The following is a 14,072-nucleotide window of genomic DNA, read 5'->3' on the forward strand; positions in this document are numbered from 1 at the left end:
TATATATGTTTAGTTATATTAAATAATAGGAATGCAGTGAGTACATCATGGGCATTCTATAAAAATTAAAGTTCCGCTTCCTTCTCCAAAGCTGATTTTGGGATAAGGTGTGAGTAGAGTTCAGTTTTAGTTGGAAGGAGTGGTGATCCTGTCACTGTGCTGTGGCTGTTGTGTGCAGGTCGCCTGATGCGCTGCGTGCGGTGCCCGGTCGCGTATCACTCCAACGACTTCTGCCTGGCCGCCGGCTCCGTGGTCCTGGCCTCCAACAGCATCATCTGCCCCAACCACTTCACCGCGCGCAGGGGCTGCCGCAACCACGAGCACGTCAACGTCAGCTGGTGCTTTGTCTGCTCAGAAGGTGAGATGGATCTCCGGGCACCAGGGAACGCCCTGGCAAGAGTTCATTGCAAAGGGCAGAAGCTTTTCCTATCCAGAATGTCCGAGTGGGAGCTGCAGAGAGCAGACTGCCTCCCTATCTTTGATCTTTTCTGGATCCTTAGATGGGTTCTTTTTTTAGCATAAGGCCCAACTTTTGAAAAGGGCTTGCAGGAGACTATCACCGCAAGGCCTAACCAGAAATGAGACTCGGGGACAGATCTGGGTTCATCGAGCATTCAGGGCAGGAAGGACCAGTTTATTTACAAAAACTCACCTTTATACATTTCCTATGAAGCTTGTAGATTGGAGGATGGAATTCTTACCTCCCCACCACATTGGCCAAGGAGGCTGTCATTCAACCTCCCCTTCTCCTTGAGAAGGAATTCATAACAAGAGCAGTGTTTACAAAACATGGTCCCGTGTTTACGTTCATGAGTGCGAGAAACTGCACATTTCTCCTTTAATATGAACACTTGGCAAACCAGGAAAAAAACTCATGGCAACATGAGACCATCATTCCCTTTTTGCGGGTCTGTCTGGAAATGGGTAGTGTAGGGCTTCTGCACAGTGACTGATAAATTCCCCCTCCTTCTCTTTGCAGGGGGCAGCCTTTTATGCTGCGAGTCGTGCCCGGCTGCGTTTCACCGTGAGTGTCTAAACATTGAGATGCCAGAGGGAAGCTGGTATTGTAATGATTGCAAGGCAGGCAAAAAGCCACACTACAAAGAAGTAGTCTGGGTGAAAGTTGGGCGCTACAGGTAGGTGAAGATAGAACAGACTTGTCCCCATCCCTTCTTCATGCAGTGCTCATAGTGATGGAGGTGAGAAGCTGCTCCTCTCTGCAGGGTTCATTGCAGCAGTCCTCTGGCTTTTTTACATGCACATTGCTGGTAAAATGTGAGCTTTCTTCCTCCTCCAGTGGCCTCTTTTCTCCCCACCAGCCTTGCTGGTAGCCCTCACACACTTTTTTCCCATGTCTCCCTGCATTAGTGTACTTTTGAGGTAGCTGGAAGTGAGGAAGCCAGAGGTTTCATCTGCCCCTCCTTATGTTGCAGGTGGTGGCCAGCTGAGATTTGCCATCCTAGAACAATTCCTGTCAACATCCAGAAAATGAAACATGACATTGGTGAGTTCCCTGTGCTGTTCTTTGGCTCCAAGGACTACCTGTGGACCCACCAGGCTCGTGTGTTCCCTTACATGGAAGGTGATGTCAGCAGCAAAGACAAGATGGGGAAGGGCGTGGATGGCATATACAAAAAAGGTAACTCATCTTCATCCAGGGAAGTACATGGTCTTTCCCTCTTCATTCCTCTTTGGAATTCTTATAGCAGAGAAAAATGTCTTCTTAAAACTGAAGTGAAATTAAATTTGTAGAATAAGCTGCTGCTTGTGTATTATCCAGCATGCTCAGGGTGTTTGTTTGACTCCCAGAGAGGGAGAAGGGTGTGCAGATCTCAAATGCTTGTCTAGCTCTGACATATCTCAAAATTCAGGTGAGCTGCTCCTGTGTCAGCTTCCCTCTGTGTAATACATTAATTATCTTGATATAAAAATGCAGCTGAGAGTTGTGGATGCAGCAGCCTGGCATCTCTGCCCAAGAGGGCAGGCAAAGATAGCCAACAGATGGGATGCTTCATCACCCATGAGCAGGCCCCTGACTATATTCCTGCACTTCCCTGCTGCATTGGCCTTTTCTTCATCCTCCTCTGTTGAACCCTGTGAGCACTGGGTGGACAGTGGCTGCCCAGCTCTGTGTGACCAGAGGCAGTTCCTTATAACAGAGCCTGTTCTCTCACTTAGCTCTTCAGGAAGCTGCTGTGAGATTTGAAGAGCTGAAGGCACAGAAAGAACTGAGACAACTTCAGGAAGACAAAAAGAATGACAAGAAACCTCCTCCCTACAAACACATCAAGGTGAGGGGAGGTGGTGGGGGGCAGGTGCAGAAGAGAAGTCTTGAGCTGTCGGTGCAGGTGATTTACAGGTATACAGAAACATTTCTGATGTTCGGGTGTCTGGCTGTTCTTGAGGGTTTCTTTGATCCTCTTCCATCCTCAGCAAACTGGGTTGCAGTAACAGAGGTGCTCTGATTTGGAACTAATCTGGTCGTGTCTGTGCTGTCCATGTCGGTTGTGTGGTGTGAAGGAAGTATCTGTCTGTCTTGAGAGCTCGGGGCAGAGGGCTGGTAATGCTCAGTGTGGTGAAATGCTCTGTGCTGCTGATGGCAAGGTGGGCAAACCAGCCAGTGCAGGACAGGAGATGGTCATGGTACAGTCCAGCAGGGCTCTGTGGAGGGTGGTAACTCACAGTACCTTCTGTCATCTCTGCTATTGTTTCATGTCTCTTTCTGTATCAGTTGGTGACTGAAAGAAATACTGAAGCAGGTACACAAGCTGCACTATCAGCCCTTTTCCTCTTTTTGGGGAACTAGTCATGTTAAGGGCTGTTAGTTATTATTGTTACTGAGTTAGAATTGGAGCAGCACTAGAAGTCCTACAGGATGGAGGTGACTTGAGAGGAGAGCTGGGGCCAGGCATGTGCCTGTGTCAGAGAAGTGGATCCCAATTGACCAGAAACCCATTGACTCAGGGGCTGTGTTCTTTTTTTTATTGCGTCTGTCTGCTCCTTCCCTTTTTTATGTGGCAAAATATGAAAGCTTAACTGATTTCTGTCACTTTTTCTATCTAGCTAGGATTTCTAGGCAGGCAGGTATATCCTGCATGAGTTACTGTGCGGTGTAAAGAGCACAACTGACTGCTGTGGCAGCAGGATGGGCCAGGCAGCTTCAGTGGAGGAAGTAGTTTCTCATTACAGCTATTTTTAGGCTTCTCTGGCTGCAACATGAAGGAACTTTGGAAGCAGTTTAGAGCCTTTGAAATACCCTTTTATATAAATAATGACGGTTGTGGTCATTACTCATGGCAGCTCTTCTGAGATCTGGGTGCAAGCTGTTTGTCTCTCTGAAAGCAAAGCAGTTTGCAGGAGCACATGGTGAACTGGAGAAGGCTTCAGGGTGGAATGGCTGAAGCTGTTTGTGTCCACTCCTTCTAAGGAGATCAGCACCTCAAGTTCATCCCAAGGACCACCCTCACAAGAGGCTGCTGCAAAATACACTTGGGATCCTTCATCACATCAGGCTTGTGACTAGTCCAGGCATTGCCCTGTTTTGGTTTTTCTCTAGCAGTGCCTCAGAGAGTAGGGCAGGTGTGCTGGGCATATGTGGTGTGGAGTGGCAGTGCCAGAGCAGTGCCAGTGGTGGATTGACCCAATTCTGTGAGTCTTGCCCACTCTTAATGAGCTGATGAGTCTGGGTAAGACATGGGAAGCAGCAGAAGAGAACCTGAGTGACAAGGAAGGTTGGAGATGGGATGCAGTTCTAGGAGGAAGGTGGGGGAGACTGTGTTGAGGAGATTAGTGAGGGATTTCTGCAGGGTTTGTGCTTAAAAAAAGGGGGATCAGGACCAGGCCAGCCCCAGGTAGGCTATCAATGTGGAAACTCTCTGGGTGGGACTAAGTAACTTCTACAGGGGCTGGAATAGTTTTGCTAAAATCCCTTTATTTTGTGTACTGGGAGAGGAAAGTGAGACAATGGTTCACCCAAGGAAAGAACATCAAGGAGCTTTTCTTCAGTGTCTCTCTCCAAAGTCCTGACTCTCTGTTGCCTGCTTTTCAGCGCTCGTTGCCTTTAACCCAACCCCAAGGACCCAGCTCATGCCACAGACACGCCAGTCGCTTCTCCACCTGGTGCTGCACTCTGCTTCCTTCTGGAGCGGTTTTTAGAGAGCTCCTTGGCTTAACTCTGAGCTCCTCTTTGGGCCTTCCAACCCCAGCCTTGTCTGGTTTGGCTTCCATTTACATCTGCAGGACAGTTGGGTAGGGAGGTAACTGCATGGTAGGCCTTCTGTCACAGTGTGACAGCTGAGAGCACAAAACAGCTTGAAGGTAACACTCAAAAAGCAGGGCAGTAAGGGAAAGCTGAGGAAAAGCACCTGGCACTCAGACTGGAAAAGGTGCAGTTTGATGCAGGAAGTGGTTTGGTGCTGATCACAGGGATGGTGTGTGCCCAGTGAGAGTTGGGCTGGATGTGGGCTCAGTGATGATGGGAGGGGGACATTTGGCAGCCTCTCACCCTTCCAGGGTCACAGAATACACACTGCACCAGGTGATGCTAATGGGGAACCTGCATCCTCCTGAGCTCTTTCCTCTAACCTTCTGCCTCTCGAAATAGCATTCCCAAAAGTACAGCTGTGCCTGTACTTGTGTCCTTCTGCCCCTCGCTGTCACTAAGTCACTGCAGCCTTCCAGCTCGTAGGCCAGGGTGGAGTCTAGAGGTGCCTGTCAGGGTAACTGTGGCTCCCAAGAGCTCACGTCCCTCGTGTGCATTGAAGGTGAACCGGCCGGTGGGGAAGGTGCAGATCTTCACTGCAGACCTGTCGGAGATCCCGCGCTGCAACTGCAAACCCACGGACGAGAACCCCTGCGGCCTGGACTCGGAGTGCATCAACCGCATGCTGCTCTACGAGTGCCACCCGCTGGTGTGCCCCGCCGGCGAGCGCTGCCAGAACCAGTGCTTCTCCAAGCGCCAGTACCCCGAGGTGCAGATCTTCCGCACGCTGGCGCGGGGCTGGGGCCTGCAGGCCAAGACAGACATCAGGAAGGTACGTACGCTCTGCCCACGTCGCTTGCTCCTGTCGCTTCTCTCTAAGATTGAGTTGGAAAAAGACTTCGTGCTGTAGGATGCCATTTAGGAAAAAAAATGGATGAATTTAATCTTTCCAGTCTTGACAAGAGTGTGTTGGCTCAGCTGACTGAGAAAATGGTTTGCATATTGATGTCCCACAGGGTAAGAAAAGTGATTGCTTGGTCAGTGTACTTGTAAGAGCAATGGGATGGTACTCAGGATTTCCAGATGGGGAACAGTGATTATTCCTCCCCTCCATTCTTGACTAGCCAGGCTTATCCAGCATGAGAATCCTGTCTCAGAAACAGAAACTGGGGCTTGGATCTTAAAAAAGGGCAGTGTCTTGGAGGTGGCTATTATTACTGCTGAAATGGATTATCTCCACCTAAAACACTTGTATGTATTTTTTAAATGCAAAGAATAGTAATTCTTTGGACACGCATCTGTGCTGAACAAGGAAGGAGGAATGTTAAATCCAAAAGAACTCCAAATCTAATAAAGGATGAAGTGAATCAGAGGACTATTAGCATAGCAGGAGAAGAATGTCTGAGAAACAAGTAGGGGTGACATGATAAGAAGGAGACTTTGATAGAAGCAAAATGTGAGTCTGTCCTGTTGAAAACTTTGCTGCTTGCTGTGCCATAAGTTTAAGGATGTTTCTGCCATTCCATGTGCTTGTTTCACTTTCAGCAGACAGTCTGGAAACAGAAACACTCAGTTATTTAGTGGGGGGGACCTATTAGCCCCCACTGGAGCAGAGCTGGGGTTCTCTTTAATGGCTGGAGGGAGTACAGTCTCTGCAGTACTTCACCACAGGAGAACTCCATGGATTCACCGCAGGAGCAGGTGCCCCAGGTGCATCCTGCTGCTCCATGTGGTTCATGCTCCAAAGGGATATTGTTTTCAGCTGGAATGCAATTAGGGCAGTGCTTTGAGCTTTGCAGCAAAGTGTTGTTCTTGTGGTTAACTTCTGTGCTGTCCCTGGATGTTAGTTCTTTCTTTGGCACAAAGAATAACCTGATGGTCACAGTTGTTTTTTTAATTTATTGTGAGTTATTTGAGCATGTGAAATGGATGTATGGTTCAGGGCTCTTGGTGAGGGTTATAGGTCAGACTGGCTGCAAAGTATAGGGAGAGATTTTTAGGAAAGAAACAGGAGCTAAGTTCTAGCACAAAGGTGGACATCCCTCCATCCTGCAGATAATTCGTCTTGTCTTATCAGCTTGTTGTTTTCTTTTTGGCAGGGTGAATTTGTTAATGAGTATGTTGGGGAGCTCATTGACGAAGAGGAGTGCCGAGCCCGAATCCGCTATGCTCAGGAGCACGACATTACCAATTTCTACATGTTGACACTGGATAAGGTATGTGCAAGGAATCTCATGCCAGTGTCCTAAACAGAAGTAAAAAGATGGGAAGAAAGGCACGATAAGTAAGCAGTAAAAAGGTGGTAAGCGTTGCTGATGAGCTGGTCTGCATTTTTTCTGAAAGGACTGAAATAACATGTAGTAGAGGAGCTTCAGGTTGGATTTCAGGGTTAGGAGAAAAGTCTGAACAGATACTGCCTGAGTTTGTTCAGACGAGGTGAGGACAGTTGTCTGAGGACCGTAGATCCTGCTTCAGCATAAGAGGCAGAATTTGGGAACACTGGGATCCTTCCCAGCAGCTGAACCTTGGAGAGCCCAGAACGGGACTGGTGTGTACCAGAAGAGGTGTCAGGCCTCAGATATATGTTACAGGCATAGCAAGACCTTCATCTAAGGTCAAATCTCAGGCCTTGCTGTTCTCAGAAGAGTGATGGATTTAGTTACACCCACAGGCTCCCCAGTGGATCCTGCAGGCCAGGTTGTTGCTATGAGCTCCTGATTTTCAGAGGTTTGAGTGGTTTTGTCAGCTACTTTCCACACTTTGTCACTCAACCATGGAAAGATGAGAAGGAAACCATGAAAGTAGACATGGGGAGGAAGCTGTTGAGTGTGGGACAGGTTAACAGTGACTTCTTTATGTCTTTCCCCTCATCCTACTGCAAGCTCACACTGGCCATGTCTTGTTCTCCGTGTCTGGCTAAGGGGGCAGACCCAAGTGCTGATGTCTCCCCCATTACTACAAAAGCAAATCTCAGTTGCAGCTTCCCTCTGCTCTCCAGCCCCTTAACAAGCTGTGCACCAGTGCACCTCAGCTTGCACACTCTTCCTGTTTTCCTTCTATACACTGACATATGAGAAGTAGGAACTGCTATTTTGCTTTTAAGCAGAAGTTGAGGCCTGGAACCACACGCACTGCCTTGGAAGTGTGCTGGGGTGGTGTTTATCCAGTACTGATGCCACAGGGAGACCTTGTTTCCCAGAAAGCCAGCAGTGGCACTGTCCTGGCTGTTTAGGAGCCCTGTGTCTTTGAGGAGAAGGATGATGTGCAGGAGGCTGTATTGCCTGTGAGCTGCCAGCACTGGCCAGAGGCATCAGAGCTGGTTGATTGCAGTTGATGACAGCTGATTGAAATGTGGTTTTCCGGGTTTTTTTTTGCAATTCTAGGATCGGATCATTGATGCTGGGCCAAAGGGCAACTATGCTCGGTTCATGAACCACTGCTGCCAGCCCAACTGCGAGACTCAGAAATGGTGTGTGAATGGTGACACCCGAGTCGGGCTCTTCGCACTTGTAAATATCAAAGCTGGTAAGGAACACACGCTCAATGCCTGCAGTGGCCTCGGGGGTTCTGTAAGGAAAAGGGAGAGTTTGTAACGCCCTAGAAGGGGATTTAACTTTCATTTTCATACAGGTGTTCATGAGGTTTAACAGCAGCACTAAGGTAATGAAACACACACAGGCATGGTATCAGTGGAGGTTGATACAGTGCCCTGCTACAGGATCAATCCCATTTTTAGCTGTAAAATATGCTAGGGGTAGGGGGTTGTACTGAATTTTCAATCTACACAGATCTGTGGGGAGATTAATAGTTTGGTGTCCTTGTATAGTGATGGCAGTAATTTGTGACATTATATTTTTTAAGTGCTTTTACTTCAGCAGGAAAACATTCTACTCTGTAGTTCATTAACAACTTGCTTGGTTTTGATCTGCTTTGTTGCCAGGGACTGAGCTGACTTTCAACTACAATCTAGAGTGTTTGGGAAATGGAAAGACCGTTTGTAAATGTGGTGCCCCAAACTGCAGTGGCTTCCTAGGAGTCAGGCCAAAGGTATGACACATCTTTTAAGCTTTTGTTCTTCCAAATTGCTTCTTTGCATAGGCGTGTATCATTCATTGGTTGCAGAGGTTTCAGGTTGGAGATCATTTCAGTGTGGCTATGGCCAGTGCTTAAAATGAGTTAAATGTTCGAGTTTTCATTCTGAGAGAGCAAATCTTAGTCTTCAGTTATCAGAGTTGCTATAAATAATGACAGGAAGTTTTATTTTATACTGGAAGAATATAAAAAAAAAGAGGTGGGGTTTTTCTATTTTTTTTTTTTTTTTAGTTTTCTACTTCTTATCATGACAATTTCCATAGCACTAAAGGAGCAAAGGACAGTCATGGGAAAGACTTAATCAGATAACCAAGAAAACACAACTTAGCTAATTTCCCAAAGTAAAGGCTTGAGTAAATTGTGAGCATGCATGGAAGGCCAGCAAACTCACATTCCTTCACACTGAATTGCTTTAGAGCCAGAAGGCTGCTGCCTCACCATCTATTCTGCAGTAAAGTTCTTGGTTTTATTCTGATATTAATGAAGTGACCAATTTTTACACATGAGACATAAGAAATTTGCCATATCTGTACTAGAAAAACTACCAGCTTTTAGAACTCACTGACTTTTTGAGGGCTTCGATTTGTAACTGTAATGTTGCAGTAACAGGAATTGATTTCAATTACCTCCTTGTGTGAGCTGGTTCTCACTGGGAGAACGAAATAACAGGAGCAGTTGGCCGAGATCCCAGCTGTCACCCGCTAAATCTATGTCTCAGCTGTTGGTTTGTGCTTCACCAAATCATCTGTAATCCCTCTGCTCTGGCATGTGCATCCTGCCGTGCCCGCAGTTAAGGGTTAAAAACCTCCAGCAGCACAGTTGTTGAGCCCCATCAATATATAGGGAAGGTTTTATGAATTCTCCAGAGATGAGTTCTTCACAAAAAATAACTTATAAAAATAAAAAATGGATGTCTTCAGAAGCTGACAGATGAGAGGAGTTGGACATGTGATGTTATTTAGTTCTTTTCTGGGTTGCAATTTAAAGTTCAATTGATTTTGTGCTGCCCCTGTGTTATACACGGTTTGACTGTCATTTTTGCCTTGAAATTGCAGGTTGCAGGATGGAAATCAGAGAAAGGTGCCCTTTAGTTGGCATTCATGTTCCATGTGATATCTGAGGCGACTCACTCCATCTTGTTGAGATGGGCTAAGAGACAATACCGAGAAAACAGTACCTTGGGGTGGTTTTTTAAAAAAATTCTTCTCACAATAGATGCATTTTTTTAAGCTTCCTGAACATACAGCAAGACAAAACTGATTATACTCAAGTTCACTCTTAAAAGTGCCTTCTAACTGGGAGTGTGGAAGAATGTTTGGGAGTCTATTGTACTGCAGGGAGCAAGTGGGAATCGCTTAGTCCAGCTGTTAGACCTCTTAGACATTCAAATTAGCTGTGAAGGGATTTTCTTGTTCTCTTTGTAATTAGATGGCCGAGGAACTAGGCGCTGAAAACCGGTGGCATAGTTTAGGTAGAGGCATTTCAGTGCCTGCATTTTCAGTGATGAGAAAGGCCTGGCTTGTCCCCATTGTCAGGGGGAAGGGTGGTATGAAAGCAGAAACATCCACATGTGAAGCGGAAGGAAACAATCATGAGATGTAACTCCTTGGTGACACGAAAGCTGGGTATCCAACTGCAGAGTTCTGAAATTGTTGGTCTGGAGACCAAGGTTTTTAAATGTTTTGGTGATGAAAACATTATGCGCTATATTTATGCAGAATAAAGAATGTAAAAAATGCTTCATAGGCATTGTCTCAGTGCACAGAGATGTCCTGCATGGAGAATGCATATTTGAACTCAAAGAGATGTAGAAAATGGCACAAAATTTAGCTCATGTCTCCTTGGATAAACTAAACTGATGGTGCTGTGATAAGGTCAGGACCGGGGGCAAGAAGCATCATTGTGGAGTTGAGTGTTTGACACAATAGAAGGCTCAGCCTGGCTTGGAGGGGGAGTTGGAAGAGCAGGATTGGAGAAGCCTTAGGCCAGAGAAGAGAGCACTTGAACCATTTCGTTGCCTGTCCTGGGTCCAGTTTAGTCACTTTACTACATGGATAATTTGATTTAATTGTATTGAGGACGCTGAGTTTGGTTATCATTGCATGGGAGAGTGAGAGGATGAGGCAGTTGCAAAGGAATAACTGAGTGTAGGGGGAATAGAAATTGGATATTCCACAGTCCACACCTGGAGAGGTTAACAGCAGAAACAAATCCACCATGAGAAGGTCGTGGCTGGGCAGTCGTGATGGAGAAGGAGCCTCTGTGCAGCTCAGCTGCCTCAGGACTGAGCTGTGATGTGACACAGCTGTGGAAAAGGCAAATGGGGGCAGTGCTTTGGGGGAAATTCCTGTTCTTTTGGCTACGTGTTGATGTCTGTACACTGGCTGTGAGATGTTATCTGGGGTAACATGTGTAATTCTGTAATTTTCGTTTGGGATAAGTATACTCAGTAAAGGCAGAAAAAAGCCACTGGGGAGACTGAGTGTGCAGACTGTGAAAGTTTCAGTTTGCAAGTAGGAGAGTGTGTTCCAGAGATTTCTTCAGGGAGATAGAAAAGCTTCAGATACTGAACTTGATGATCTTGGAGGTCTTTTAGATTAAAAGATTTTGTGATCCTGATACAAAAGAGCAGCACAGACACAAGAATAAATAGGTCTAAACTGATGACAGATAAATTCAGACTGAAAACGGAGAGGGAAGTGATGAATGTGAAAAAGTGCAGGAAGGCCCTGGGTAGACTCCTTATGAGTCATGTGTGCCTGGAGACCTGACTGCTTTGACCTGAAGAGTCTGAGAGGTGGCATGAGCTCAGTGACACCAGGCAGCTCCTCATTCTGCTGGTGTTAGTTGTGTAAAACCCATGCTGAGACAACTCAATGAGTCCATGGAGCAGTCCATGAGCCAATGAGTTCATGTTGCAGGACTTCCAGGCTCTTCCAAAATAACTGGGAGCTATTTGCTGTACTAGAGATGCTGCACAGGTCTCAGGCATAGCTGGCAGTGGAATTTCTGTCAGCAGGGTTTGCAGCAGGAAGGGAGCAGGTAGAACAGCCAGAGCCCTGCATTTACCCACATTTTCACCCACAGAGCCAGCCCAGCCTCAGCGAGGAGAAGTCCAAGAAGCTCAAGAGGCGGCCGCAGATGAAGCGCAGGTCGCAGGCGGAGGTGATGAAGGAGCGGGAGGATGAGTGTTTCAGCTGCGGGGACGGAGGGCAGCTGGTGTCCTGTAAGAAGTCAGGCTGCCCCAAGGTGTACCACGCAGACTGCCTCAACCTGACCAAGAGACCTGCAGGTCAGTGCTCTGCACAGCTGGGCTCTGCTTGGCTCACAGTGTTGGCTCTGGGGCTCCTGGGTGCTGCTCACGACCTTGCACTCTATTCACAGCATCTTGACGTTTAGAGAAATCTGTCTGACTTGGACAGATCTTGTTGCCCAAACAACCCAGCCCTGGTTTGCACCCCAGTGTGACTGCAAAGAGGTCAATGAGTTGCTGAAGTCCCTCTGTTACTGGTCCTGATGACCAGTCCTGAGCTGGTCCTTGCCTAAGAGATGGTGCTTGTGAACTGACCCCATTCTTGGGACCTGGCACAGCATAATCCAAACAATAGCTGAGGTATTGATCATCATACTGGCTGTTTTCCCAAAGTTGAAGACAGCTGTGAGTTGAAAAGTGAGGAGAAGCACTGCTGGAAAATAGGAGTTAGAAAAGAATCTCTTAAATGTCTGGATAGCCATCAGTTCATACCTAAGAGAAGAGTACCAAAGCATATTTTAGTTTGTGGTGAAATGAGGGCAAAAATTTGAAATAAAAAAATACTCAAAAAGTACAGTCTGGCCTCCAGCCTGTTCCCCTGCTTTCCATTTGCAAAGTTTCTCTTAACAGCCTGACTTAAAAACACAAAGGATTGCCTGCTCTCTGATACACTTTTTTTTTACATGGAAGATTGTTGTCTCAGTCCTTTTCTGGCTTATACAAACATAGCCTCAAGTTTTTATTCTTGATCTACTCTGGACTGTGTCCCACTTGCCTACACATTTCTTTAAAACTGGAAACAAATATTTTAACAGATTTGCAGCCGAGGCCTTGCTTACTCTGACAGAAGAGAATAATTATATTTTGTTTTTTACATAAAATTTCTTAGGAAATTAAGTTTTATTTGTTTTGCAAAAATAACTTATGTTGATGTGATGTTGATTGTTTGCTTTATCCTTCTTGAGTTTTCATCTTGATCCTTTTCTCATATTTATTTATTTCTCTTGCGATCCTGTTTTGCACCTATCTTTATTTAATTACAGCTTGTTGGTGCAAGAACATTTGTCCAGTTTAAATTCTAAGCCTGTCCAGCTGGATTTTTGCAGGCCCTTACAGGCACCATGTTATCTATCTGTATCTGTAAGAGTATTTGCTGTTCTGCTTTCAGAAATTTAAATTATTGTACAGATTAAAATACACTCCTGAAGGATGTAATTTGAAATGCCTCCTCAGTTTGCCACAAGACCATTAATAACTGTTTTTTGAGAATGATTTTCAGTTAGTTGTAGCAATTTTACTCTTTTTATACATAGGCAGTGATTTTCATAGCCTGCTCCTCAGAGTGTCATTCAGGACATGAAAGGTTCTGCACTTTCTGCTTCAGATGTTTCCTCTGCCGTGGGCATTGCTGTCAAGTAATTGGAATTTCCTGCTTGTTTGCATGTTTGCTAATTGTGTGTGATCTTACTTCCAAGAGCTCCAGGCTGTCCCTGGAGAGGATGCTTATTCATTAGACCTTTTTATCCTGTCAAAGACCATCAGAGAGGTTTGATAGGATTTATCCTTCCTGCAACAAACTAGCAAGTTCTGATTTTATTTTCAGTCTGTACAAATGACCTCTATAAGGATGGTCTTTGCAGTGTCCCAGTGTTGTGTGGCTCTCTGGGCTGCTGCTGGTGCAGGGACAGCAGTGACAGCCTGTGCAGCCAGGAGCAGGGGAGACCATGGGAAGTGTTAAACATCCTTACTTGGAAAAAAATGCTGAAAAATTGGAAAAGACACAGAAGAGCAGTGTGCATATTTTGAGACTGGAACAGAAGCTTTGGACTGGCTTCAAAGGAGGGGAAAAACTTACTACGTGTTGCCTTCAACCCCAGGGGAGAAGCAGCGTGAGAGAGGAGAGTGGAGAGCTGCTGTTGCACAAGTCCAGGGGAGCAGTGCCCACAGCTGCTCAGTGCTGTGCTGCAGGAACCAGCCCCCCTGGAAGGGAGCTGGCAGCCACAGCCACAGGTCTGGGGGTTTGGTTCAGGCAGGCTGGGCAGTGCTCTGGCCTGGCTGGTGTTGGTGGTTGCCCTCTGGCTCAAAGCTCTGTGCCAGGGCTGCACTGCAAGGAGCTGCTCCCCACAGCGAGGCAAGGAGCAGGAGAGATGGGGGATGTGGGGTGCTGGGACAGCACAGCGGCAGGAAAAACATCCTTACTCATCCTGTGGTGAGAGATGAGGAGCTCAGCGTGTGCCTGGTTGTGTCCACGAGCTGGAAGCATTTGGTAGAGCCAGCCACAGCCTTGGATGAGGGAGTAGGAGGCTGAGCCAGTGAGGTCATGTACAAGTGAGAAAAGCAGCAACCTCTGAAGTGTAATGTTGTGTTTTGCCTGCTGGTGGTATTGGTACTGATGGGTCAATAGGATTGCTGTGAAATGGAGCTGCTGGGGGAGCAGCTTTGTTTTATCATGGCCAGACATGGCCAGAGGTTAAGGATGTGCCTTTGGGTTCAGAGACAATAGAAACTTAGCCCTTGTGATCACTG

The 14,072-nt window shown here is 46.6% G+C and overlaps 1 protein-coding gene across 5 annotated transcripts in view; it reads left to right on the forward strand.

The window, feature by feature from the left end:
* NSD1 (nuclear receptor binding SET domain protein 1) overlaps positions 1-14,072 on the forward strand; it is a 60,338-nt gene that overhangs the window by 37,061 nt on the left and 9,205 nt on the right. For all 5 annotated transcript variants that reach the window (XM_063413407.1, XM_063413405.1, XM_063413404.1 and 2 more), the window contains exons 14-22: positions 179-358; positions 980-1,136; positions 1,434-1,639; positions 2,179-2,291; positions 4,764-5,033; positions 6,301-6,417; positions 7,585-7,726; positions 8,142-8,248; positions 11,381-11,585. In XM_063413407.1, the coding sequence (XP_063269477.1) occupies positions 179-358; positions 980-1,136; positions 1,434-1,639; positions 2,179-2,291; positions 4,764-5,033; positions 6,301-6,417; positions 7,585-7,726; positions 8,142-8,248; positions 11,381-11,585 (1,497 nt within the window). The remainder of the gene's footprint in view (positions 1-178; positions 359-979; positions 1,137-1,433; positions 1,640-2,178; positions 2,292-4,763; positions 5,034-6,300; positions 6,418-7,584; positions 7,727-8,141; positions 8,249-11,380; positions 11,586-14,072) is intronic.

The sequence above is a fragment of the Prinia subflava genome, chromosome 16, assembly GCF_021018805.1.
Source record: "Prinia subflava isolate CZ2003 ecotype Zambia chromosome 16, Cam_Psub_1.2, whole genome shotgun sequence".
In the NCBI taxonomy this organism is placed as follows: Eukaryota; Metazoa; Chordata; class Aves; order Passeriformes; family Cisticolidae; genus Prinia; species Prinia subflava.